General features: G+C 46.2%; 3 protein-coding genes and 1 long non-coding RNA gene across 5 annotated transcripts in view; 2 read left to right on the forward strand and 2 right to left on the reverse strand.

The window, feature by feature from the left end:
• Positions 1 to 776: 776 nt before the first annotated feature.
• On the reverse strand, positions 777 to 6,495 carry COIL (coilin). Its single transcript, XM_005490486.3, has 7 exons — positions 6,202 to 6,495; positions 4,098 to 5,268; positions 3,710 to 3,796; positions 3,117 to 3,164; positions 2,424 to 2,499; positions 1,631 to 1,719; positions 777 to 1,138 (listed from the first exon to the last, which is right to left on the reverse strand). Exons 1-7 carry the CDS (start codon positions 6,459 to 6,461, stop codon positions 1,043 to 1,045), a joined length of 1,827 nt encoding a protein of 608 aa, XP_005490543.3. The 5' UTR covers positions 6,462 to 6,495; the 3' UTR covers positions 777 to 1,042.
• Positions 6,493 to 19,449, forward strand: SCPEP1 (serine carboxypeptidase 1). The gene is made up of 13 exons (XM_005490459.4): positions 6,493 to 6,613; positions 7,555 to 7,700; positions 8,574 to 8,663; positions 9,367 to 9,522; positions 9,980 to 10,054; positions 10,256 to 10,328; positions 11,253 to 11,290; positions 11,490 to 11,618; positions 13,047 to 13,134; positions 13,899 to 14,012; positions 14,699 to 14,836; positions 16,158 to 16,321; positions 16,433 to 19,449. Exons 1-13 carry the CDS (start codon positions 6,562 to 6,564, stop codon positions 16,496 to 16,498), a joined length of 1,329 nt encoding a protein of 442 aa, XP_005490516.1. The 5' UTR covers positions 6,493 to 6,561; the 3' UTR covers positions 16,499 to 19,449.
• LOC141731235 (uncharacterized) lies at positions 18,457 to 24,557 on the reverse strand. Its single transcript, XR_012583218.1, has 2 exons — positions 24,417 to 24,557; positions 18,457 to 20,545 (listed from the first exon to the last, which is right to left on the reverse strand). It is a non-coding gene; the product is annotated as an uncharacterized LOC141731235 (long non-coding RNA).
• Positions 24,479 to 26,816, forward strand: part of RAB11FIP4 (RAB11 family interacting protein 4) — a 115,515-nt gene continuing 113,177 nt past the window's right edge. For both annotated transcript variants that reach the window (XM_074555177.1, XM_074555179.1), the window contains exon 1: positions 24,479 to 24,622. In XM_074555177.1, coding sequence (XP_074411278.1) covers positions 24,479 to 24,622 — 144 coding nt within the window. The remainder of the gene's footprint in view (positions 24,623 to 26,816) is intronic.

A 26,816-nucleotide genomic window follows, 5' to 3' on the forward strand; every position in this document is an offset into this window, starting at 1 on the left:
AAAACAAATCCTAGCATGAAATAATGGTATCTGAAGTGAACCACAAAACACAAATTCCTTTTACTTGTATAAAACAATTCCTTCACTAACAAGACATTTTAGTAGGGCTGATGCAAAAATGCACAGTACTTTAATGGATTCATGCACTAGGTCCAAGTACATGACAGCTAAACCTTAATGTACAAATTTTCAGGTGTTTGTTTGTATCTAGGGTTTGTTTTCTCCCATGTCTCCTCTGTAGGAGTCAAGTACCTAGCACAGGGATTATCTGGAAGTGTAAGACTTGCCAAGGCTCCAGAGGAACACGGTGCCCCCTCAATGCTAATAATTATTAGAGCTGCCAGTGCAGTGCCTTGCCAGCACCTGCTGACCCACTCTGCTGCTGGAAAGGGAAGAAGAAAGGCAACACAGAAACTTCAGCAGTTAAAGGACAAGAGGGTTTGCTCTAAAACCAACAACAAAGCCTTTCAGAGCCTACATGGATTAACACAGGGGGACACAATTGTGCCATGGGTTCACGTCATATTCCACTGGTTCTAAGCAAAGTTGACACTTACCAGTGCTATTTATCTGCCTCAAAATTACAGAAGCTTGAAATCCACTGGCTTTTCTGGATGTGTTTAGGAGCACTCTTTAAGTAACTGCAAAGTCACAGCATTTGTATCCTGTGGCAGCAGCAACAATATTTATAATAATTTTCTAAATGAAAGTGACCTCTGGCAGTTATACAGCTCTAGCCAAACCCAGACATTTAAACAGTTACTCACAGTACAGGGTTGTGTTTTATCTTTTAATCAAACCATTCCAGTTCTGCAGCTTGCTACAGTAGGATATAAATATTCAAACCCAACAGAACTATATTAGACTTCCTATAATAAACAAAGTTTTCATGTATTACATAAAAACACAGCCTAAGGGAAAAAACTGTTTTTCTTTTGGCCTACTTCTTTTTAAGACAGTAACATCCACCAGTGCACCTGCCACCCTCAGAACCTGAAGGCAGCATTTCACAGAACAGATCTGTACAATTGTTCACATCTTTTCACATCCTAGATGTTCCATTTTCAAGGCTGGATCCGTTAACTGGAGGCTCCACAATCAGTCTTGGCTCTATCAGTGCATCCCAGCTTTCAGTTATCTGAAAATAAACCACAGGCAGCACTTGGCAGGTGCCAGCAGCACCAGCAGGTGCAGTTTCTGTGCTGTTATGCTTCTGCCTAGAGCTGAACAGCAGCACCACTGAACTGAGATCACAGCTCCTCCTGTGAGTCACTGATCCCCCTGGTGAACCTCAACCTGCCTGATGCCCTGGGTGAGGAAAGGTGCAGGTCAGATCAACAGTGATTAAAGGAAAAGCTGGTGAGAAAGGATCTCTGTGAGACATGATGTTGTTTATTAGCCAAAACAAGAACTCCCATGAGTGGCTGTGACCCCAGGTAACTGAGTACCACATTATTATGATGTAAACACGCACGTTCTCGCTAGAAAGAAACAATTGGTTTTGCTTCCATTGGTTCAAATGGGATGCATGGTTACAAAGGGAATGTCCCTGAGGGGAGGAGAGGCAGGAAGCAGGGCAGGTGGCAGCCCTGCAGAGCTGGGGGCAGCACCCAGAGCAGCCCCCACGTACCTTGGTGTCCTGGGGCACGGCGTACTCGATCAGCTCCTCTCCATCCGCAGACTGGTACACCAGGTCAAACTTGCCTGGCTCCTTAGCAGCTGAAAACCAAACAAACAGCTCAACCACCTACAAACCAAAGAAACTTTAAATGTTTGCCACAAAAGCCAATGAAAATCAGTTTGGTTTTGGGGTTTTTTTGTGTTCAGTGTCTGGGTTCATAATTGTAACCAAAAATCTCGAGGGAAAATTGAGTACTACACACCAAAATTAAGGTAATTATCTGACTACTCACTAGGGAAAATCAACCATACGTTGCTGAAATTTGACAAAAATGCTCATATGACAATTCATTAATTCTGGCTTACATGGTGACTGCAGGATGCAGAGTTTGAGAAACATTAATCATTGCAGGTCTCAGGAACTGCACCTGCAGGGACTCACTTCCACACCCACCAAAGATACACCATTATGATCTCACACTTTCTCTAAAATAATAATATATTTTCTTCCTTTCTGAAATAATTTCTTTCAGAAAATGAAACCATACTAGAAGTGAGTTACTGACCACTCCAACTGACTGAAAAAAATTATTTTGTAAACACCCATGAGCATCTTTCAGCTCAACTAGCAAAGGTTAGAACTTCTCAACGTAAATAGACATTTTGGAGAAGGAATGAGGAGGGGAGGGGTGTTGAGAATGATCCCAAGGAAATTTGGAATACTCCTGAAAGATGAAGTGTTCCTTGGACTTCTGGTTTTCCAGGCACACGACAACAAGCCCTTGGTGTCCCCAGGTACCTACACTGTCTTGCTGATGTTGAAAGGATCTCCAGTTCAATCTGCTTTTTTTCATCATTCCAACTGATTATTTTTGCCTCCTTCACAAAGCAACAAGAAAAGAATCAGGTAAGACATACTTCAGCACTGGATTCCATATTTACAACCAGTGCACTACTTGATTGCTGCCAGAGGAAATAAGTATATTTGGCTATCAAATTTTCTAGTCTCCATATATAAAATCTGCAAAGAATTAAATGCTCATCAATCTGTAACTACTGGCATCAATAAAACAAAGTTACTCTTGTCACTAACTTTGCAGTTTAAATCAGTTGTTACCCAGAAACCAAGTTATTTGAAGTAGCAACAAAATTTTACTTGCAACAGTTTTAAGAACTTGCCTTAACTTCAAATAGCACTAGACTCAAATACAACTACATTTTCCTACTTGAGGGTCTGCATTTTTTGTCATCTCTAAAATATTAATAATCCTTGTAGTTGGTGGTTGTTTGTTTTTGTTGTTTTTTTTTAATAACAGCTACACTTATAAAATTTTCAATTAGTTTTGGCTTCTAGAGTTTTGATTTTTACTGCTGCACCAGGAATAGCCTGTGGAGTGAACTGAATGCAAGGAAAAACACTGCACAGCATCAAAATATTTAAGCCATACCTCACCTATCATAGTTCTGTGAGTGAAGGGAGGAAAGAAAACCAGTACCTTATAGTCTGAAATTTCAGGACTGTAATTTTCAGTTAGCTCCAGGCACTGTTGAAAGAAATACAAGTAACAAATTGTAACTTTTCCCAATCTTTGATGGTTCCACCTACACCCAGACACAGTTTCCTCAGCCACAGAAAGGTGCAAGAGCCCAGTCTGCTACTCCTGGAACCCAGTGCCAGTCATGGTCCCAGGTACACATCCAGGACTTGCTGCTCCAAAGGATTTAGGTTCAGGTCAGGCTGTGTGAGGAGATCAGGGAGATGGATCCCACTCTCCTCAGCTGCAGGGATTTAATTTTCATTTACATTTTTTATTTTGCAATGTAATTATTTGTATGGTAAGATTTGCAATAACATTTACATGGAAAATTACACTGCAATGATAGCAGAGACAGCCTTTCTTGTGTTCTACAAATACAGAAAGTCTAAAGAAATGTACTTAACTTCTGTATTTGCTCCAAACTTTGTCGAAAATCAAAGCCAGGCTTTACAACAAGTGAATTTTTTAGAGAAACGGTTATGTCAGAAACTTAAGAGTGGCCCAAATGAAGCAATTTTAACCTACCAACATTCAGCATTTCCAGAGTTTACCTTAAAGGCAATTCTTTCTCCCACTTGGGGTGGAGCAGCTAGAAGAGGTAACACACTATAGTCTCTCTTGGGAAACTCCACGGGATTCTGTGAAACAAAGAGCAACCCACTGATTAAATTATTTCATCACTGAAAACAGAAGACAATGTTCATGCTGCATGGATTGCAAGAATCACTGAGAAGAGCAAGGTACATGCTTTGTTTTTAGATATAGAATACAATCACTTTATTGTTGCTTCACAAACACATCCTCAGGCTGACAAACAGAATTACAGTCAGTAAAAAATCAGCCTTTATCCCACTAATCTATTTCTGCTGTTATGAATTACTCTCATCCTGCAGGTTCTTTGTACAGCTCAAGGTGACCCCTGCCTGTGTCAGCACTCACCTGGACAAGGACAGAAGTGTTTGTCGCAGCTTCATTTAACTGCCTCTGCTTGTGGCCTTCACTGCTGTAGTTATAGAAGCAGCCAGGGTTTGCTCCTCTCCCATGGCCCCTCATCATCCCACGAAACCCACGGCCCCTGGGGCCTCTCCAGAAGGGATCCTCTCCCGTTCCACGCCCCCTTCCACGGCTGGGGCTGCCAAAGGATCCTTGCACACTGGCTGGCAACTGTCTAGTGCAGTTCCTTACTATGGAATTACCCAGTCCAGCACCTGCTGCAGACTTTTTAATGACCAGTGTCTCTGAATTTGAGCTATCAGAGTCTGAAGAGGAGCTCTGTGCTTTGGGAGGCTTGGTGCTGGCTTTTACAGCCACCACATGGTTTGGCACTGATTTTTCCTTTGCAGTGCTGTCTTGTGCTGGTGTCACCTTCTCATCCTCTGTACTCGAGTCAGAATCTGAACTAGAAGACTGGGTTTTTTTAGCATTTTTACTAATTGTAGTCTTAGTCTTTTCAGTGTTAGACTTTACAGTCACTTTATTAGTTTTCACATCAGAATCTGAAGTAGCTTGGGATTTGTCTTTGGGAAGTGTCACCACTACAGGTTTATGGGAAGATTTATTTTCCTTCGCATTTAATTCACTGCTGTCACTGTCAGACGATGTGCTGGAGGAATCTGAAGCTCCCACCCTCTTTTTCCTGGACTGTGTTGTGATCTTTTTGGTGCTATTTTTACCAGAATTTAGAGAAAAGTTCTCATTTGCCTGTTCTAAAGCCATCTTTGCTGCAGCAACCTTTGTCTGCTTCTCATCCTTCTTTTTTGTTGCCAACTCCTTCTCCCTCTCTGTTTTTTTCATCTTTTTAGAATGCGAAGTAGAGCTCTCTTCCTTACCTTCTGTGAGTTTATTTCTTCCCCTCACTTCTTCCTTTCTTTTTCTTTTCGTGTACCTTTTCTGAGAGTCCCAAGTATCTACAGAGGTCTCTTCCCTACAAGAGGAATACTCAGGGTTGTGTTTCTCCTTTTTCTTTTTCCTTTTATGCTTGCCTTCATTCCTAGACAATTCTTCCTCATCCTCCTTGTGTCTGTGCCTTTTTTTGTCTTCTTTTGTTGTGTAAATAAAGCCATCATCTATCTCTTCATAATCATCAGCAACTATCTCTTCCAATTTTACTCTGTTAAAAAAAAAACAAGCAAAAGCCACCGTTCAGCATAATGAAGAATGAAGCTGCTTAGGTAGCTCAGGCAAGTTCCCCTAGAGTGAAGATGCTCCAGCTCTTCCCTGGGCAGCCCAGAACCCTCCCCTGCAGGCACAGGCTCCCCTTCCATCTTCGGGAACATTTCCAACTGCTGGCTCCCTCCATCCTGCTGGGCATGCTCAGGTGCTGGCAGTCAGTGCCCGTGGGCACCCGGCTCCTGCTCCTGCCCAGGGAAGGAACAGCTCAGACCCCGGGGAAGCCCCATCCCCGTCCCACCAAAACCACGTGGAGATTCACAGAATTCCACAACGGGTCAGGCTGGAAGGGACCACAGTGGGGTCATCTGGTCCCACCTCACTGCCCAAGCAGGGTCATCCCAGGGTTGTGTCCGGAGGGCTCTGGAATATCCCAAGTGAGGGAAACTCCACATCCCCTCTGTCCCAGCGTGCGGGCCCTGCATGGTCAGGTGGAACTTCTGGGCATCAGTTCCTGCCCGCTGCCCTTTGTCCCACGGCTCGGCAGCACCGGGCAGAACCCGCTCCGGCCTCGGCACCGCCTTTAGCTACTGATGGACACTGACGGTGCGCGTGTGCGGGACTGACCCCCGAGCCCGCTGGCCCGCTCCTGCTGTCCTGATCCCCATCCCGCTGTCCCGCTGTCTCGGTCCCGGCGTCCCTGTCACTATCCCGCTGTTCCTACACCGGTTCCACTGTTCCTATCCTGGTCCCTGTCCCGGTTCCCATCCCGCTGTCCCGATCCCTCTGTCCCGGTCCCGCTGTCCCGGTTTCCATCCGGCCGTCCCAGTCCCGATCCCGCTGTCCTGGTCCCGCAGTCCCAGTCCCGCTGTCCCGGTCCCCATCCCGGTGTCCCTGTCCCGCTGTCCCACTGTCCCTCTGTCCCGGTCTGTACCGCAGTGAGTCGTTGTCCCGCACGAGGCGCGCGCTCTCGGCGGGCGGCAGCAGCGCCCCCTCGAGGAAGAGGCTGAGGCGGGAGCGGCGGCTGAAGCCGAAGCGATGGCGGATGAGGCTGAGCAGGTCGGTGACGAGCCGCGCCTGGCCCGGCTCCAGCAGCAGCCAGCACAGCGCGCAGCCCGGGCTGGCTGGCGGAGGGTGGTCGAACACCAGCCGCAGCCGTACCGGGCCGCCGCCGCCGCTACTGGCCGCCATCATGGAGGAGGAGGAGGAAGGGGCGGAGGAGGCGGGCACGGGGGGTGGTGCCTCAGGGCGGGCCGGGCTGGCCGGTCCCGTGACCGCGGGAGCTGAGGGAGCGATGGGGCTGCTCCGGGCTGTGACCGCGCTCTCCGTGCTGCTGCTGGCGGCAGGTACGGGCCAGGCGGGACGGGACCGGGAGCGGGGCCTCAGGGCACGGGGCCTCCGGGCAAAGCGCTCCTGTGTCCCGCAGCCGGGCCGGGCAGGGCCCGGGCTGAGCCGCGCGAAATTCCCGCTTGCTGGGGTGGCGATCGGGAGGGGCGGAGAGGGTAGCGGCAGTCCCGGGGGAGCAGCGAAGCCTGGCCACCATGGCTTGGAAAAGCCTCATTGCTCCCGCTCCAGTGCGCTGCTGCCTTCTGCCCTGATCCGTGAGATTAAGGGACGGAGTGTCAAAGGTCTGTTCCGTGTCCGAGATCGACAGTAGACTGACTGCGTTAAGTGACCAGACTTTACTGAGTTGAATTATATTTTAGATTCCTTTAGAAGTGACCCTGTCTGCATCGGCTCTCCCTGGGGGCTGTGGATCGGAGCGGTCCCCGCGGACCCCCGGCTCGCCGTGCTGGGATGAGTGCGGGCGCTCGGGTCATGGCGCCAATAACTCAAAGGGTGCGGGTTCGATCCCCGCCCGGGCCGATCACTAAACGGTTGGACTCGGTCTTTTTAGCTCCATTTCAACTCAGAATATTCTGTGGTCCTTGTCAATATTGCTGCTGGTTATGGGAGTTATTTCACTGGGGCTGTGCTTTCAGCCCAGGCCTTCAAAACACTTCAAGAACAAATTATTCCAGAGATTGGGCTGTAATTGCGGCGGCAGCTCTAAGGCCAGGCTCGGATAAGGCAGCACTTTAATTACACACTTCATTCATTGACAATAACTCAGCCGTGGGTGGGGGTGTAGGTATAGGCAGGTTTCTTACAGTAATTTCTTTTCACAGTAGTAGCATTTCTAATTATCACACCCAAGATTGAAATGTAATGTTTTGGAGCAATTCTGGTGGAAAGTCCGAAGCTGAGCCTTGTTACCTAGCTGATTGTTATTGTTATTCCCCTCAAGGTGTAGTTCTGAGGCAGCCCCGAGAGCCCAAAGAGGTGTGGGGATATGTGGAGGTCCGGAGCAAGGCCCACATGTTCTGGTGGCTCTACTATGCAAACAACCCAACCAAAGACTTCACAGAGTTACCTCTTGTCTTGTGGCTTCAGGTAAGGTTTGGTGAGGGACACATAAGCAATAATTCTTTCCATCTGTGCCTGGTTCAGTCTGATAACTGATATTGTGCAGTTCTACAGAAACAGAATTCAAAACTGCTTGGTTCTAAATGCCTCACCTTGTGCATGAGGAGTTGGGCTTGAAAAAAATAAGGGTGATTTTATTCTGCAGTTGAGGGGTGTCCTCAAGTGCCCACCTTCCATCAAGTTGGATTGCAATAACAGAGGTTGTTCTTATCTTTCATACAACAATAGTCATTTTTGTGCATTGTAATTTCACAGCTCCTTTTCTGGAGAGTTTGAAGTCTAAATAATGCTCAGAGAGAGAGTAAAAAAAATAATCAGAGATTGAGGATGATTTCTAAATGGAAATAATCCCAGTTTGATAAAAGTAATGGTGTGTTCTCCACAGTACATTTCAGAAGTTAATGCTGAATAGAATCTCTTGAGGACTTGTTCTTATTCTTTCTGGGCTATTTAATCAATGTGAAACCCACAAGCTGTACATGCTGGTTAAATTAATGACTTGCTCTGCTCTCCAGTTAGCAGATAGTTAACTTTTGCACTCCATATTTTGGGAGTAAGGTTTTCAAACTGTGCTCACATAGCAGGCAGCTCACCAGAAGCTCTCACAAGTGGGTGACTGCTTCTCTGTTGAATTCTTGCTTTCAGAAATGGTGTGTGTGTGCATAGCCCAAGACCACGAGGAACAGAGCCTGCTCTGCAAATTAACATGTAGTGCAAAAGCCATTTCTAAAATTTACAATCTGTCATTCTACTTACTGGCTGCCTTGTATTTTTCTTCCATCTGTCATATCTATGCCATGCTGCCTTTTAACATCTGTGTCATTTGATATTTCCCTGCAGGGAGGTCCAGGATCTTCAGGCTGTGGGTATGGGAACTTTGAAGAGATTGGTCCATTAGACAAAGAACTGAAACCAAGAAATACAACCTGGGTACAGTAGAGTTCAGCTTCTAACTACTAATTACAAATGTTTGTTTGTGTAAGCAGATGATCACTACATAAAAAAAAAAAAAAAAGAACAATTTTTCATTTAAAGTTCAGTAGAACTATAATATTTCAAGTTAAAATATTGTGGTTATTAAATTAGCTTATAGGAGTAACCTTGTTTAGAACTGAGGGGTAGACATTAATTTAATTTAATTTAATGAAGTGTGTCTATTCCATGGGACTGTGAAATGCACATGCCTGGGAACCAGAGAGAAGGGAAATTGTAGAAAGTGTTCTTTCAATTCACAGCTTCATTGTGTGCAGTCCCAGAGCTTTTTCTGGGTGGCTGGCAGTGTAAAACCTATGGCTTCTAATTACAGGTCCAGTGTGGCCTTCAAGGGAAAACAAATTACAGCTGCCTGTGAAGGTGGAAGTTTAATTAGAGCAATGTATTTGTGCTCTGAGTTAGCAATAGTCTGAAGTACTCTGGAGTTCCCCTAGGTGACCTGGATCACTGGGAGTTTCTGGGTGTATTTCTCGTTACAGATTGGGCAAATTGAAGGACTTTCTGTTGCACCTAATTTTTCTGCAGGTTTTTTCAGGTCCAGGGATTTTTTGGCTCAGTTAATCATTTGTGCCGTCAAAACTAAGTTATTTTGCTGGTGCTGAACTGAGGTTTAATACAAACCTTCTTTCTTCTTCTACAGCTGCAGGCAGCCAGTGTCTTGTTTGTGGATAATCCTGTGGGCACTGGATTCAGTTATGTGGATGACTGTAGCTTGTTTGCCCAAAACCTTACCACAGTAGTTTCTGATATGATGGTTTTTCTTGGAGAATTCTTCAAGTGTAGACCTGAATTCCAGGTAAGTGAATTGGATTCTTGCTTACTTTTGTATTTTTCTCTGCTTTTCAATAGAATTCAAAAAGAATTATAGAACAGACTTCCAGATGAGCAGTTTGCTGTTAGCTAGTGTGTGGTGCAGGTACAACCACTGTCTCTTATTTTCCACATTGCAGAGTTGTATCTTGATTTTGGGGTTGGTTAGATAAGCACTGGGGAGGATCATTGTCTGTTGAGTGATCTGAGCAGCATATCCAGATCACAGCTGCTTACAGTTCCAAAATGCTTCAGAACCAACCCCAGCAAATCACCAGGATGTTATAGAAACCTAATGTACAGCTTAAAATAAGGAAAGCATTAAATGTTTGATGGTGAGAGGTGAACAACCAGTGCCTGGGTCCTGTGGGATGTGGGAGATGGTTGGAGGCATCTTCTGCCCTCCACGCAATGAGTTCCTTGTGTGGTTTTTCTCTCCCCAGACCATCCCATTCTACATATTTTCTGAATCTTATGGAGGTAAAATGGCTGCTGGGGTTGCTTTAGAGCTGCACAAGGTAAGTACTTGGAGGATACAGTTCACTTTTCACTTTAAAACAGGTTCTACAAGTACTTTTATTTTCTGGATTACACTGTCCCTATTGCCTAATTCACAGTACTACTTACTTTTTTCACTTCATGAAAACTGATTCTAGAGTTATGAATAGCTAAAATTTAATTCTTGGTGTTTTGTTTTGTTTTTCCTCTTACTCATGAAGGCTGTTCAAAAAGGGACCATAAAGTGCAATTTTATGGGGACTGCTCTTGGAGACTCATGGATTTCTCCTTTGGGTATGTTTAAATTCCTCACTTTGTGGATGATTTATTGTTGTTATTTTGTTTTTGTTGGGTGTTGGAATCATTGCATGAGTGCCTGAAGTCAAAAAGGCCATCCCTGCCTTAAGTGAATTGACTCTCCAGTGAGTCTGGTAAATCAAAAATAAATACTGCAGCCTTGCAAGTCTTCTTGTGACTGGAGAATCTCTCTTTAGAATGTATCTAGATTAGGAAAAGTCAGAGAGCAGGATTAGTGAGGAGGACACTTGCATCTGAAGTGGAGGGATGGTAAAATGTCCCTACACATCTCCTCAGCCTCTGAGGTGTTTTGTGAGAGTCCTGTGCTGAAATGTGACCACCAAGTGATTCACAAGGCTGCAAGTGAGATTTGAGTCTGGTGGAGGATAAAAAAGCAAATGAAAGGGCTCTTGGTGCTTCAGCACTATTGGCAGGGGCAGCCTTCACAGATTCTCTGCAGCACAGAACAACCAAGCAAACTCTTATCTGTCTGCCATCAGCTGATCCTTCAGAATTTACAAACAATGTTGTCATAAAACAGGTCTGGTTTATAACTCAGTTTTTCTCTTGTGACTTTTCAAACAGATCAGTTGAGATAAATCCCATCCTCTTGTTAGAGCTCTGGCAATGTGCTGCAGTGCTGAGGGGGAACATTTTGGTAGAAACATGTTGGTTGCTTGAAATAAATTTCACTGGTTAACTCATAGGGGTTAAATGATGTTGCAGGATTTGTAAAGAACCTGCTCTGTGGTACATAACCTCAGGGTTAAACAGAGCTTACTGATTCATTTTTACTGATTAATTCATCTCCATTTATTTTTCTCATAAATATTGTTGCCCCAGTAAAGAGAGAAGTAAGTTACATCTTACATCAATGCTTGATTGTCAGTTTGATGTTTGAAATCTGTTCTGTTTGTTTAGACTCTGTGCTGTCCTGGGGGCCTTACCTTTACAGCACTGTAAGTACTTTAAACTCTTGGTCCTCACCTGATCCCTTGTGCTGCCATACAATACAAATGGATGTTGAATTTTAAGATTGGATGTTGAATTTTAAGATTACCTCTTGGCCTGAATAAACCTTGAAAGCCTGGAGGCTGTTAGCAATAAATGGATGTGGAGTTGTAATTGAAGCTCTCCTTCTTTGTGTTTGTCTTCCAGTCTCTCCTGGATGATAATGGTCTGGCAGAGGTGACTGCTGTTGCCAAAGAAATAATGGATGCAATAAATAAAAATCAGTATGGGCTGGCTACTGAGCTCTGGGGCAAGGCTGAAGGTGTCATTGAAGAGGTGAGATCTCTGACTAACATTAAGAACTAACTCCTGCCTGGGGAGGCACAGGATTTCAACTTATCCTTTCTATGAGTGCTGAGCTGGCATGAATTCTTCCACTCTCTGCCCAGTCATTTTTGCCAGGATTTGTTGTGTCCCAGTGCTGATACAAAGGAGTGTTTGCTATGCCCTGCTGGGAGAGTGACAGAGGGCAGGACAGCCCTTGTGGTCTTCCAGAATTGCACTGAGGTTTCAGCAGACAACCAGTCCTCTTGATTCCACAGTTTCAATTTAAATAAATTAGATCTCCTGAAAAGCTTTGAATGTTGAAAACTGCATCCACCAAGACACGAAGTTAAGCACACATCTCTATTTGAAGAACTACAACAGTGGGCAGGGTGGAAAGGAACCTCAAGGTCTGGTACTGTGGGTCACTGCATCTCATTACTTTAAAAATTCCAGCATAGAAGACTGGTAAAGTTTTGCTTTGGTTTCTCCTTAAAAGGTTGCTCAAAAATCTCATTCTTTGTTGCATCTCATTCTTTAGTACAGGTAAGGCTCTGGCTTCCTTGGACAGAAAGGTTAATCTGGGGCCACTTTCTGGTGTTTTGGTTTGTATTTTCTTTTCTCTGATTCATAACTGACAGTGCCTTGCACATAGTTGGTTTCACTTCTTGCTGTTCAGAATGAACTTTTGGTTCCTGTTTTACTTTTCAAATCCACTTGACTTCTCCTCTCAGTTGCAATGGTGCTGGCAGGTGAAGGCACTGCAGTTCTTGTGCAGTTGTTGTTGTGAGCTGATTTCTGACCTAAGCACCAGAACTTTAAAAACTCAAAAATCAATGAAGCAGGATTTTAATAATCTGGAGTAACTTCTGTAATGGCAGCACTGCTCATGTTTGTCCTTGGGTGCAGGCAGCCTCTGTCAGTGCATCAGAGCTGCCAGTCTGCAGTGCCTGGGCACATGCAGCTGTCACAGCTCCAGAGCTGGGGGGGCTCATACCCAGCACCATGTGTTCCAGGAAGCATTTTGGGTTTTGGAGGATTGCAGGATGGAAGGATGTTGAGCAAGAGCAGCACCAGACCAGACCTGGCAGAAGGGGCTGTCTAAGAGCATCACCTGGCACTGCAGCTCTGTGCCATGAGTAATGCAGGGCAGGACTTCCTGTAGCTTCACATCTGCTTCAGAGGGTAAATAGCATCTCTGGCACAACCCATGTGTGAACAACACAGCCTTGAGGAATCTCCTTCCCACCTCTCAAAGCAAATGTAGAACTGAAATTTTTCCACAAATATCTTCCTGGTGTGCAGGTAAAGTGACAGGTCACAGGGTCCTTTATTTAGGATTCACTTCTTTTTTTTTTTTTTTTTCTTTTCAGGAAAGGCTGTTCTACATCTCTGAGAGATGTTTTTATTAGTGTTACTGAAATTATCTTGTGTTTTCAGAACACAGACAATGTGAACTTTTATAACATCTTGACAAAGGAGGTTCCAGAAGTGAAATCAGATGAACAACAAGAAAATCTCCATCTCAGTAAGTTGTATTTAAATACTTGAACTTCTGAGGCCCTGTGTTTCCATCCACATACCTTCAGCTCTGACAGTGGAAAGTCTCAGTGTAGCACATCCTTAAAATGGATGTTGATATTCTCTCGAGCAGAACTTGTTTGCTGTTGCATAAGTAGGGACAGATAGGAATGTGGAACAACCCTATGGATGACACCTCCACCTATACATCCTGCACAAATTACAGCAAGGAAGCAGGCAGTATCATTTCAACATTGTTTCATGACCTTTTAAGTTACTTCCTGTTACTGTCTTTCATTTCTGTCTTTAAGACAGGACACCAGTGTCTCATCAGTAGAAACAGGATGATTAAATTCTTGCTCTGTGATTTTTGTGCATCAGTGTGAAAAACACATCAGTGTGAAAAACACACGTGTAGAACTTCTTTCAAACTCTTTCTGTTGGCTTCATAAGGGAAGGTGAAATGAACTTCTGAAAGTAAAACATTGCAGCTCAAAAATAACCGGTCTGTTGAGAAGAGCCAAGTGGTTAAAGCAGAAACTGATGCCCAGAAAAAGGTGAAGTGTTAGCTAAAAGTAGGAATGGATGGGCTCTTCCTGTCCTAAGTAAGAGTTGACTTCAGTGATTTCTAGTAAAAGTAAGCAAATCTTTCTCTGTGTTGTATTTTCATTAGGAGAGGGTTTGTTGGCCATGATTGACACTGCAGGTGGTTATCTGTGCAGGATGGTGTGCTGAGTGTGCCACTGATGAAAGCGTGTTCCCTTTTTGCAGTGCGGCTTTACCAGCGCCATGTCAGGAAAATGCACCAGAGCAGCCTGGATGAGCTGATGAATGGGCCCATCAGAAAGAAGCTGATGATCATTCCTGACTGTGTGAAGTGGGGAGGTACTGTCCTGTCTGCTCACCTGATGAGTTCATCACCACTGTTACCCAATATTGCATCCTGCAGGGGAATACTCTGGCACTGGTCGCATTCAGTTGTCCATGGGGCTGAGGAGGGGATTTGTTCTCAGAAATGAAGATGTTGTGGGACATCTTGAAATACTCTGGCACTGGTCACATTCAGTTGTCCATGGGGCTGAGGAGGGGATTTGTTCTCAGAAATGAAGATGCTGTGGGAGCAGATGTGGTTCTGATTCTGCTGCTCGTATCTGTCTTTAGCCAAGTAACTAAAAATACAGGGGGAAGGAGGAAGATCCTCTGCATTTCAGGAACTGGTTTCTGTCTCTCATGCAGTCTTGCTGAAACTCCTGTCAGTTTTTCTGTGCCAGAAGTCTGGTATCTTACAATGATGGATCTTATGGAGGAGGGGGTGTAAAACAGCCTTAAAGGGCTGATGTCAGCACTCTGTGTGTGTAAATAGGAGCCAGAAGCTACAGCACTGTCTGTGAGCTCCGGTGGGAGCACAGCTGCTCCTCCTGTTCCTCAGACTGATAAATCACTGCCACTTTTGGCTAGGATTGTTTTTTGTGCAGCTGTGAACTCCATTTTAAAGCCTTTAGCCCATGCTTCTGTCCCAGCTTGGGGATACATCCTTCATCACTAAAATTTGTTTTTCTGGTTCCAACCAGGTCAGTCCAAACAGGTCTTTGACAACATGGCTGAGGACTTCATGAGACCTGTCATCGATATTGTTGATCAGCTTTTGGCAGCCAATGTCAATGTTACAGTCTATAATGGGCAGCTGGACCTCATTGTTGACACCATGGGTGAGGAACCTTTTCATTGGGGGTGGAAACAGAACAAGGGATGAGTAGAATGTAGAGCTGTCAGTATATTGGTACCCAGATTTCTCCAATCTCCTGTGCAAACCTCTTATATGACTAGCAGTGTTTAAATACTACAGTCATAAATGAGCAGCACTTAGGATGTTTTGCTTATATCCCTCTGAGAGAGGCAAATCCTTTACCTCCATTATACTGTTGAGAAATGGATCTGCCACATCAGTAATTGCTTGTTTCAGTGAAGCCAATAATTCACTTAATCCTCCTGGATAAGCACATAGATGTGTATGTGTGTATGCTCATTCATAGGCAAAGAATGCTGGCAATTAATGAGGGAGGGTGCAGTGGAAGGGTGATCACACCTGCTCTCAGTGCAGGCTCCTGCACACCTTGGGCTTTGCTTGCTGCTTGCAAGATGCTGGTTTGCTCCAGGGACAGTTTGGGAGCCAGGCCAAGTGCTGCTGAAATGCCTCACAAGGCTGCTGTGCTCCCTTCTGCTGGTCTTTTCTCACTGAGTTAGAGAATCTGCAGTCACAGACTCCACAAACACCTTCCTGTGCTGTGAAAGGCTTTATTCCTTGTATGTCTCTGTCCACTTAGGTATTCAAGTGCCCTTCATGAACAGCACAGCAATCAATAAATCCAGGAAGCATGGTATTTAGGTTGTCAAAACAGATTAGCAGTTAGTGATGCTCCAGTTTATCACATTTTCATCTAAAATTGAGCTGTTGTTAACATGTAAATTCTTACAGCAGTTCACAAGTAGGATAGAGCTTTGTCCCCCTTGGAGTCCTAGAATTGATCTTGTTGCTCTCTTGACCTCCACCTTCTCTAGCAGCAGCTGAAACAGAAAGCCTTTTCAGTCTCCTCTCAATGAGTGTCCAGAAACAGAGAAACAGTGCCTCTTCTGATTTCCAGGAGGGGAGCTTGGTATGGCTGGTCCCTCTCCATGGCAGGACATTCAAGGTGTTTGAGGTGCAAAGTGAAATATGTTGGAATTTCTAGGGCTGCAGAGCCTCCAAGAAGCACATGTTCAACTTGCACAATCCTAAATCCGTTTCATACACACCTTCACTGTTGACTTATTCCCTTCTCCCCTGCATTGGTTTGTTTCAGTTTGGCCTGAATTTTCCTAGGCATAAGAAAATTGGTTTTAGGATCTGAACACACAGACTCTGTACTAACTCTGCTGTACTGGTATCCAGTTCAGGGGTGTCCAGCTGAACTGGACTCCCAAGCTGCTGTGGAACCAAGTATTGGTAATTTCCAAGTATTGGTAATCAATGCTGTCTCTTATTCCCACCAGGCCAGGAGGCATGGATCCGGAAACTGAAGTGGCCTGACTTGGAGCAGTTCAGCCAGAAAAGGTGGAAGGCACTGTATGTGTCTCCAGAATCCACTGAGACTGCTGCTTTCCACAAGGCCTATAAGAACTTTGCTTTCTTCTGGATTCTCAAGGCTGGGCACATGGTAAATCATAAAGTCCTTGGGGTGGAATCAGCAAGAAGGCTGAAGATGTGTGTGTGGCTGCTGTCTGCTTCCTCATAGCAGCTGCTTATCCTGTGCTGTTCTCTGTGCTAGGTACCAGCTGACCAAGGAGAGATGGCACTCAAAATGCTCAGGATGGTGACTCAGCAGCAGCACTAGGGAGAGGAGCTCATCTGGTCTGGCTTCCTGTCCAGCAGCAGGGCTCTGCAGGAGTGTGAATCTGGATCCTAAGCCAAAGGAGGCACAGTGGCTGTTTGGGCACACAGCCTCCCTCATCTTGCTGATACTGTGCACAAGTGCTTGTGGAAAGGTGTTTTTTTCCATGAATGAGTTATTGCTTTTGAATTTTTAAGCTGTGATTTGCTGCCTTAACATTGTCCATAAATGACTCTTCCAGAAGGAAGTCCCCTGCCATAAAGAACAAGCCCTGAACCTTTGCCTGGGAAGGATTTTGTGCTCTTGCCCTTCCCTGAATGCTCCCTTGTCTGTTTGCACGCCAAGAGTAAAACTGATTTGACTTGATTTGCTTTGTGTTCCTGTGGGAGAGCTGACCTGAGGCTGTGGAATGTTCCTTCCTATGTCCTCAGGCTTGAGTCACCTGGCTGGATTCAAGATGAAGCCATGGAAATGCCAGGACAGAGGACCTGCCCTAGAGGAATCACAGTCCATCTCATCTTGCTGAGGTGCCTGAATTAGGATCCAGGATTCTTCAGTTTTTCTGTGCTCTGGAGAGAGAAAAACATCCCACAGAGGAGGATTTGTCCCTTTTCATCTGACCATGTGTTTCTTGTTTCCATTCTTCTTTATGCCCACTGCTCAAACTTTGCCTTTATCCTCAACACCTGAAGCACATCCAGCAGGAATTCCTGCTTTTCTGTATCCTGGAGCAGAAGGCCTTTAATACCCTCTTGTACCAAAGAGTCCCAACAGACAGAAGCTTCTTAAAACCTTCTGGGTTTAGCCAGAAGGAAAGGACCATTATTTGAGCAATAACAGCATAGTCCTGAAATACTATAGGAGTATTTAAAGAAGGATATACAAAATCTTGATCCATGTCTTTTGGATATTTTTTTTAAGTCTTGCAGAGACTTATTATTTCAAAACTTTTTTTTTAATATAATACATAATCAAGAAGAGACTGGTCAGACATTTGGCTTTTGCTATGGAGCATGAAGTAGTTGTTTTTTATTGGTGTCTGATAGGAGGCACAACTGTCAGCAACTCACTCACTCCAGCCACTGAAACTGTCATGAAATACCTGATAGCATTGTCTTAGCAAGAACTGAGGCACTGTCCTGGTTTAGGGCAAATTTGTGAGGAAACTCCAAAAGGGGTCCCTCTAGAAAGCAGATTCAAGCCCTTCCCTCTGCTGGTTTGGGAAAAGATTTCCTTGGAGAAGAGTGGGGGAAAAACTTTATTTAACAAGCAAAGTATTCACAAGCATGAAAAAATGAGTAATATTAAACAATAAAACCTCTCTCTGTTCTGAAGGGATGGCAAATTCAGGAAGTCCTTGCTGTGGGGTGTAGCTTGACTTGCTCTCTTATCAGTCCCTGTGGTGCTGGAAAAGGGGGTGACCAGGCCCAGGTGGGCCACAGGTGTGAGCTCCCAGGGTTTCCTGGGTTTCCAGTCCAGAGCAGTTTGAAAAGTTCCAAGAAAAACAAAAAAGAACACACAGTCCAGGGAACCTCACTGCCTCAGCTAGCTAAAAAATAAAACTAACTGAAAAGGAAAGGAGAGCTCTCTCCTGCTGTCTGTGCTGCAGACAACACAGTTCAGGAGAGAAAAATGCTGAAGCTCTCTGTCTCTGTGTTTTGGAAACAACCACCTCAGACATTTTCCTGCTTCTCCTTCTCCCCCCACTTTACTCTCAGATCTAGTTTTAAAGGTGCAAAACTTATTTCTGGGCTGAATAGACAAATGGGGATACAATTCAGCATCATAAAGTAACCCTAGGACCGGCCCAAGGCTGTGTGAGCACACGTGCAGTCACCCAGCAGCTGCACTGTTGGTACCTAATAATTGCTTTCCTTTTTCATGTTCCCTTCCTGTATTCTTGAGACCTTTAGCAATGTAGATCCAGATTTGTTTTTTGAAATACTTTTTTCAATAAATAGGTCTAATTCATTTCTCTTCAGCATCACATTGATTTCACTGCTTGAAAAGGACATTATTTTCTGCTTTGGCTTTTAGGTGAACAAGAGGAGGTTGCTACCAGTGTGTAAATTTGCATATATGCATTTTTTGAATATTTAAAAAAATAATTTCCCTATCAAATCAGTATGTTTTTGCCTGGGTAATGTGCTGATGTGGGCTGGGATAGAGTTAATTTTCTTCCTAGTAGATAGTATGGGCTGTGTTTTGGATTTGTGCTGGAGATTGTTGATAACACAGCTGTGTTCTAGTTGTGCCTGAGCAGTTCTGACCAGGCCTTTTCTGCCCTCACCAGACCCCACCTGAGGGGCCTTTTGGGAGCCCAAGGATTGGAGGGGACACAGCCAGGACAGCTGAGCCCAAGGGCTGTCCCAGGCCAGGGGTGTCACCTCAGCTGGGGGAGAAGAAGGAAGGGGGGACACTGGGGTGATGCTGTTTGTCTTCCCAAATAACTGCTGTGTGTGATGGAGCCCTGCTTCCCTGGAGACAGCTGCACACCTGCCTGCCCATGGAGTGGTGAATTCAGTGGTGAATGAACTCCTCCTTTTGATTTGCTTGTTGCTTATTAAACTGTCCTGATTTCAGCACATGAGTTTTCTCCCTTTTACCCTTCAGTCTCTCCCCCATCTGTCTCAGAGGGAAAGTAAGTGTGCAGCTCTGTGGTGTTTGTTTGCTGCCTGGGGTTAGACCATGACAGCAGTTTGTGTTGGTCCTCAGTCCTGTTATATACAACATTCTGCATCAATCCTAAATTAATACTGTAGGGCCTGAGAGAGGAAAATAACTGAGAAGGTGATCTCTTCAGAAAGCAGCATTTAGTGCTGTTCTCACCTCTCTTTATCAAATGGGACATTGATTCATTTGCCATGGGCTGGTGCTCAGTCACAGGCTTGAGGCATCTGTTCCTTCTCCTGCTTTGTTTTAGCTTCAGCAGGTTTTTCTGTTGGCAGAGACAGCTTGTGATGAAAAAAGATGGTGTCAAGAAGGCTGGTGGTAACAATTTGTTGGTTTTAGGGGCTATGCCAAATCTAAATGTGCTAGAATGAAAACCTATGGAGACAGGCTTTTAACTAGGGTTCATTTAAATGCAAACAACAAAGCAGCAATCCATTACCATCAAGGAAAATTTGTTTTACTCCAGTAAAGGCTTTGTCACGGGTGTGTCACAGCTCTAGATCCTCACAAAGGTAGGTCACCTGCCCAGCAGATGCTGTAAAAAATCAGTTGCTTTGAAAGGAGTTCAGGTCCTGCTGTGTATCTGATTGGCAGTGACATCATTTGTCCACTTTGATTTCATGCACTGTGCCTTTTCCAGATAAGGGCAGTCACTTGGCAAATCCATTAGAGTGATTCATTCTAAATATTAATAAGATATTTTACAGATGCTGGATCACTCTGAAGAAAACAGCCCAGTGTTTGTATTTCATCCTCTGCAGCTGCAGGCTCTGATTGCATAGGTAGCCTGACAGCCACTGACTTATTTTGCTCACCATAAGTTTAAGTTAATTTTCACAGGAACAGATCTCTGTTAAAAATCAGTAATTCAGCATGCTGCTTCAGCATGAACAGTTTTGGCTTTCTATAACAATCTACCTTCTCCAAGCCAGAGAAAGAAATTTAGGGCTGCTCAGAGACAAGCGGGCAGGCGCTGTCCTTTCCTGAGGCACAGGGAGGTTTCTGGGATGCACCGAGAGGAGAGGCTTGGCCCCAGGGCATCTGGAGGACTCTGGGATGTGGAGGGGGAGAAATCTCGTCCATTCAGCTCGGCTTTAGGTTGATTCTTGCCAGCCTGGGCAGGTGCATGCCTTGGCTGGGGACAGAGGTGCAGTGGAGTGAGCGGCCACTCGGTGGAGTCAGGAGACCTCGGAATGCCGGGGGGACACGCTGGCCTTGGCACCTGCAGCCCTGCTGCTGTCCCTGGAACACCGGGAATACTCCTGTGATCCTGGGAATTCCCACTGGAATCGGCTTTATGGGAACCTCCACAGAGATTGTTTATTTTAGCTATAACTTCGGGAGAACGGGTAGTTTGGTGTTTGGGTAGTATATGTGCTGCAAGAAGAAGCAAATAAGGCATTAATGTGTTTGAATTTAGCGCAGTTGCTCTCTAGCTGGACTCATCTGACAGAGTTTTGCTCATGCCTAATTCATAATCTAGCAAGAATGCTGTTGAAATCAAGCAAGAGCATCACACTGTGTAAAATCAAACCAGTAAAACTTTTACAAGGTGAGGCCCTATAGCATTAAGAAAATTTCAAAGGAAGATCCTTGCCTATAGAAACATTTCTCCAAAAAATTTTAAGTTTTGTTCTTGTTGTTTAACTTTTTATAATAAAAAAATAGATTAGAGGAAAGGCAGTAAAAAAAAAAAATCAAGTATCTTGCTTCTGTTCCAAACTTAATTAAGCTAGTCTGAGAAAACTCCATTACCTCATAAGTATTTTTAAGTTCTCAGGGGCAAGGCTGTTAATAAGCTGATTATTTCTGCCTGTTACCTGTTGTTTGTGATATTTAAAGAGAATGTCCAGTTGATAAAGTACATCTGTTATCTGTGGTTAGCCAGAGCAGTCAATGGGAACAGGATTTGATTCAAAATACAGTAAGACTATGAGAAGCCAAATATTCAAGGAGGGATGTATTGTGTGTACTATGAAGAGAAATTGTACTGTGAAGCTGTTCTTAGGGGCTGGTGTCTGGGTGTGGCTGGAACACAACCAGAATTATAGATAGGGCCATCAGCCCTGGGGAGTGCCCTCCTCAGACAGTGTTTCTGACACCAGATTACAATTTGCTATGTGAGTGGAACTGACATTGATGGAAAAGCAGCTGATTGTAAAGAAATCCTGCAAATGACAGCCGTGGCCTGTGGTATGCAATGAAATATTTCCTCTTGAACTATTTATTCTTAGCATGCAAATATGGTAGCACCACCACTTGTCATATTTCAAGTTCTAGAAGGAAACTAGAGTGGCAGTGTGTCAAATATTTATTTCACATAGTTCATGAGTCAAATGGAGAAGCTGCCAATTATCTCTGATTAAACAGGTAAGTAGATATACCACTAAGGGAAAATAGCCTAGTGTGGTGCATGTCCTACCTAGAAATGGAGAATCAGGGATGAGCAAGGAGCAATGCCAGCTCCACCACTGGAAATAAAAAACAACATCCTGGATTCAGTCCTGAAAACTCCACCTTGGCAGAGCAGCTGCCCAGCAAGTGGGTGGCAAGTGTTTGCTTCACTGTCCTGATTTCAGTCCCCATGGGACACCCCCAGCTTTAGGATCACAGACCCTTACTGACAGCATCTCTCATCCCAATTCTCCGGTGTTCAGTGCTATCAGATCATCTCCCAGCTGTCAGATATTTGCTCCACATGTTCAGCTGTCTGCAATGACAGCTTCTACAACCTTTCCAGATCTCTTATCAGCTTCATTCCAGTGCTTGCTGTCACTCAGGCTGTCTGTGGTAGTCTTTGGACTTCAGCACTAATTCCCCAAACCACAGTGTCTAAACCCAAATCTTCGTCCCCTGAATCCACCCATTCCAAGTTAGTGCAAGATTGACACAGATTTTAATGATGACAGTTTTGATCTAAATCCCTGTTGCCCCTTACTTGGGTATCTAGACCAAGTTCCTTCATCTTCCAGCAGAAGGTAAAGGAGAGTCAGTGGAAATTAACTGGATTTCATGAAATTGAGCACAACCCCTCTGAGGTGTGGGAACTCTTCCTCTGGTCATGACAGACAGGAATATTCCTTTTTTAAAAATTTTTTCTACCACAATATTTATTGTGACTCCACTTCCCAGTGTGGGCACAGCTGCCCACCTGCACTCAGAGAGGGGAGTCAGAACAAGGAGTCAGTGAGACAAGCTCAGCAAACGAGGTGGGACAGTGACACTGATGTGCTTTGAGCCTTGAGGAGGTTGGACTGACTTCAGAGCTGTTAGACTAATAGGAACTGATTCCTGGCATCTTCCCACAACTCCAAGGGCTACCAGCTCACACATTTTGAATAGGTGTCCCCAAGGGTGTGCTGAGCTCAGTTCCCATATAACCTGAGAGTTCAAGGGTCTCAAGATAAAAGTTAAACATCCCCACATCTCAAGAATCCTGCTCTAACTAGACAGCTCCAGAGAAGACTGCTGATCAAATATTCTGCTTCCCTTTTTCCTTTCACATCTCCTCATACCTCTTCAGAAATTCTTTGCTTCCCAAGGTTCACATGTGATCTCTGCACTTTGATTTATTTTTTTTTTCCCCAGACTGGAAAGACCATTTAGTACATCAGTGAGGGAAAGGAGAACTCTACTGTGATTTTTTTTTTTTTTCAATAAAGGAAGATCAAAGTGGCAGAGGCTCTGGAATCAGCTCCTTATCTGTCTGAGGGTGGATATGTGGGGAATTGTATTGCTGTCACTGTGGTGTTGATTGACAACTGACTTGCAGGCTACAGGGCTGTCAAGCCAGCTTCTTTCCAAACCTTGAATTTGCACATAAAAGTGATGAGAGACTCATGCTCAAAGAAATAAAACTTCCTGAAAACACACTGGTTTCTTACAAAAGAGATAAATTTGAGCAGATTGCTCTAATCGTGGAATTTTCAGGGCTGTTAAGGGCCATATGGACCTCTCCTACTGCAAGAAGCAAATGAATGGATCCTGTCTCGATTCAAAACCTGCTGCACTTACATGGTCATTTCAGTTGGACAGCTTTATCAATCACCTACATGATGTCACTCGGTGATTGATGGTCACCTGCACTCAGCATCTACAGCAGGAAAGGAGTGCTGGCAGAGGCACTGAGTACCTGAGCCTGATCTCCTGAGCTCCTTCCTCCCCTAGAGCTGCACTCATCGTGCCTGCTCTGAGTGCAGGAGCCAGAGCCATCCCATCTCCCCTCTGGCAGCTCACAGCTGTGGGCTTCAAACGCAGCCCAGAACACTCCTGAGTGAAAGAAAAGGGGCAGAGCAGAGAGATCAAATTAAAACCCAGCCATGGAGCACAGCAGTTGCAGGCGGCTTTAATGAGGAATCCTGCAAAGGCAGGGACCTCCCTTCGTTCCGCACTGCCTGATTAAAGCGGGGGTGGGCAGTGGCAGTGCCCGGCCAAGCGGGGATCCCTCCCCGGCTCTGCCTGCTCGCTTGAGCGCGGGGAGCTGCGCTTGTCCTGCCCTGCCTTAATTGCCCCTTAACTCTATACACTCGGCTTCTCCCCTCTACCCTGGAACTATTCAGACCAGGTTTTTTCTAAGAAAAAATATTGCAGTGTGACAGGTGTTTTATTTGGGGCGTCGGACTGAGGCATGGAGCAGTGAAGGGTCCGTGCGCTGCCGCAGGGCCCGGGGGATGCCAGGCCAGCTCCGTCCCGGGCCGCTGCTGCTGCTGTCCTGCTGTGCACCCTGCTTGCTCCCTGCCCGTTCTCCGCTCCTCGGGCGGCTTCCCGGCCATCGCTGCTGTTCCCACATCCCGTCCCGCTGTCCCCCCGCTCTCCGTGTCCCCGGTCCCGCTGTCCCCCGGTCTCGCTGTCCCCCCGCTCTCTGTGTCCCCCTGGTCCCGCTGTCCGCCCGCACTCTGTCCCCGGTCTCGCTGTCCCCGGTCCCGCTGTCACCCTGCTCTCCGTGTCCCTGGTCCCTGCTGTCCCCCCGTCTCTGTCCCCCCGGTCCCGCTGTCCCCCCGTTTCTGCGTCCCCGTCCCGCCCGGCCCCGCCGGGGCCTCCCTGCTGCCCGCGGCGCCCCCTGGCGGCGGCCGCGCCTCCCTCAGCGCCATCCTCCCGCTCTGCCCTATTGTTCTCCCGCCCGTCGCTCGCTCCCTCCCTGCGCCGGGGCTCGCGTCCTCCCTGCGCTCTCCTCCATCCCTCCCTCCATCCCTTCCTCCTCCTTCTCGCCGTCGCTCCCGCCCCGCTCCCCGGAGCTGATGTCACGCACCCGCTGAAGGCGCGGGCGATCATGGCTGCTGCGGCCGCGGCCGTGCCGCCGGCCTCCAGCTAATGCCCGCGATGGAGCCGGCCAGCCTGCTGCGGTTCCTGCGGAAGCTCAAGGAGGTTTTCGATGTGTGCGATGAGGATGCGGACGGCTTCATTCGCGTGGAGCACTTCGTGGCCCTGGGGCTGCAGTTCGGCCAGGGGGATGAGGTGAGTGCGGCGACTCCCGGCCCCCGCGCAACTTTCACCTGCTGTGTGTGGCCAGACCCCGCTCGGGCCGGCCGTCACCCGCCTGCCCTCACCGCGCTCCCCGTCCCTTCGGGAGCCCCAGGTTCGTGCATCGGGGCAGCCCGGTCCCGGTCCGGCTCCTTTCGGGGTGCCTCGGGCTCCCTCCGTTCCTCGGGGGTGCCAGAGCCTCCCCTTGGCGGCCTGGAGCCCTCAGGGCCATCAGCCGCCTTCCCCCCTTCCCGTGGAGCCCTCCCCGAAACCAGCCCGACCCTCCTTTTCCCCAGGAGCATCCCCCATCCCTCGGGGCAGCCTTGGACCCCTCGGGTACAGGGGCCGGTCGCGGCTCCTTTCGAGGGCTGTTTTTATTCCGGGTTTTGTCCGTCCTGGCTGGGCTGAGCTCGGTGGGGCACTGGGAGCGGAGCCGGTGCGATGCCGGCAGTGTCTGGGTAGTCAGGGAAGCACCTGTGCAGGAACCCCAAACCGCCCGGGCATGGGCTGGGAGCGAGGGCTCCCTGCCTGCCCCAGCCCTTCATCCCTGTTCCCCCCAGCCCTTCATCCCTGCCTGTCCCCATCCCTTCATCCCTGCCTGCCCCAGCCCTTCATCCCTGCTATCCCCAGCCCCTCATCTCAGCCTCCCCAGCCCTTCGGTGACACAGCGTAAATCTGGAGTCGCGCCACCGGTCTCGGCGGAGCGTTGCGTCAGTGGGGCCGGTGTAAATCGTGACATCAGTGGAGATGGGAGTGGGATTCGGGCCAGAGGCAGTGAGGGCAACGCCGTGCGCTGGATGGAAACAGTTCCCTTCAGTGATTCAGTCAAGGGCTGCAGCTCCAGCGAAATGAACCAGCAGGAAACGCTTTCCTAGCAGAGCTCTTGGGATGTTGCACTTTCCTGTTCAATTTCATCCTCTTGGGATGTTGCACTTTCCTGTTCAATTTCATCCTTTTGGGACGTTACACTTTACTGTTCAATTTCATCCTTTTGGGACGTTACACTTTACTGTTCAATTTCATCCTCTTGGGATGTTGCACTTTCCTGTTCAATTTCATCCTTTTGGGACGTTACACTTTGCTGTTCAATTTCATCCTTTTGGGATGTTACACTTTACTGTTCAATGCTTCACGATGCACCCCAGCAATTTTGGGTGCCCAGGAGGAGAAGTGAAAAAGAGGTTCAGAAAACCAGTGTCAAACAACCTTTTAGAGTGCAAAAAATAATGTGAGGAGCTAATAAAACAGTGATTTATAAAGGCATGCCAAAGAGGAAGCAAAGCCAGAGTGAATTCAAGTAATTGTTGGAGTAAATTGCGTATTTCTAGCTTGCCACTTGTAATGGAACACAGCTTGTGAATTAAATCAGGAAATCAGGAGACAGAAGGCTTATTACTTACAGATAGTCACAGGTCTTAAACATTTTCTTAATGAGAAGCTGCAATTTGTGGTTTTAACAAGCAAAATAAGGAGAAATGAGTAATTGTAACATGTTTTATTGATTTTGGGTTTATTTTTCTCTTGTATAATTTTATATAAACTAATAGAAGTATTTTAAAATCCTTTTTGCCAGATAAACTGCATCCAAATTGCTTTTTGCACTACTGTGTTTATTTGGAGGCAGATCAGGGGCTTTCTTGTGCAGCACTGAGGAAGGCTGACAAAAATTCCACTGGCTGTTCTGCAGCAGGATGGCACTGAGGTCACAACAATTCTTTTTGGTTTTAGGAATCTTTCAGGTTGCGAGAGTGGAGTGGGTTCTGTAAGATGCAACAGAGGGTTCAGGTGATGATCTCATAAGCTTAGAGTGAACTGGAGTTATTAGTAGAAAAATATTAAAATGGAGAGAAAGAGAAAACTGGAAATCCCAGTAAAGACAGGGCTAGAAAAGTACCAGTTGTCAGTGATAGTTTCAGGAGGGGCTGCCTTGCTGGCCAGGCACAGGAGAGAGTGCCAGTGCTGAGAAATGCTTGCTTTGTATTTCTTTCAGTTGTAACTGGCAGTGTTTGATAAGATACTTGTGAAACTGGGACAGAGAAGTCTTATCTATATATCCTATTTCTTTATCTATCAGTGTTATATTATAACTTGCTCTGGTTTACTTCCCTGTCCTGGTGTAGTTGGTGTTGGAAGTCCCTTGACTTCAAAGGAGCAGCTGAGTAAATGGGATTTGTAAATCACCCAAAGA

The sequence above is a fragment of the Zonotrichia albicollis genome, chromosome 19, assembly GCF_047830755.1.
Source record: "Zonotrichia albicollis isolate bZonAlb1 chromosome 19, bZonAlb1.hap1, whole genome shotgun sequence".
Classification (NCBI taxonomy): domain Eukaryota; kingdom Metazoa; phylum Chordata; class Aves; order Passeriformes; family Passerellidae; genus Zonotrichia; species Zonotrichia albicollis.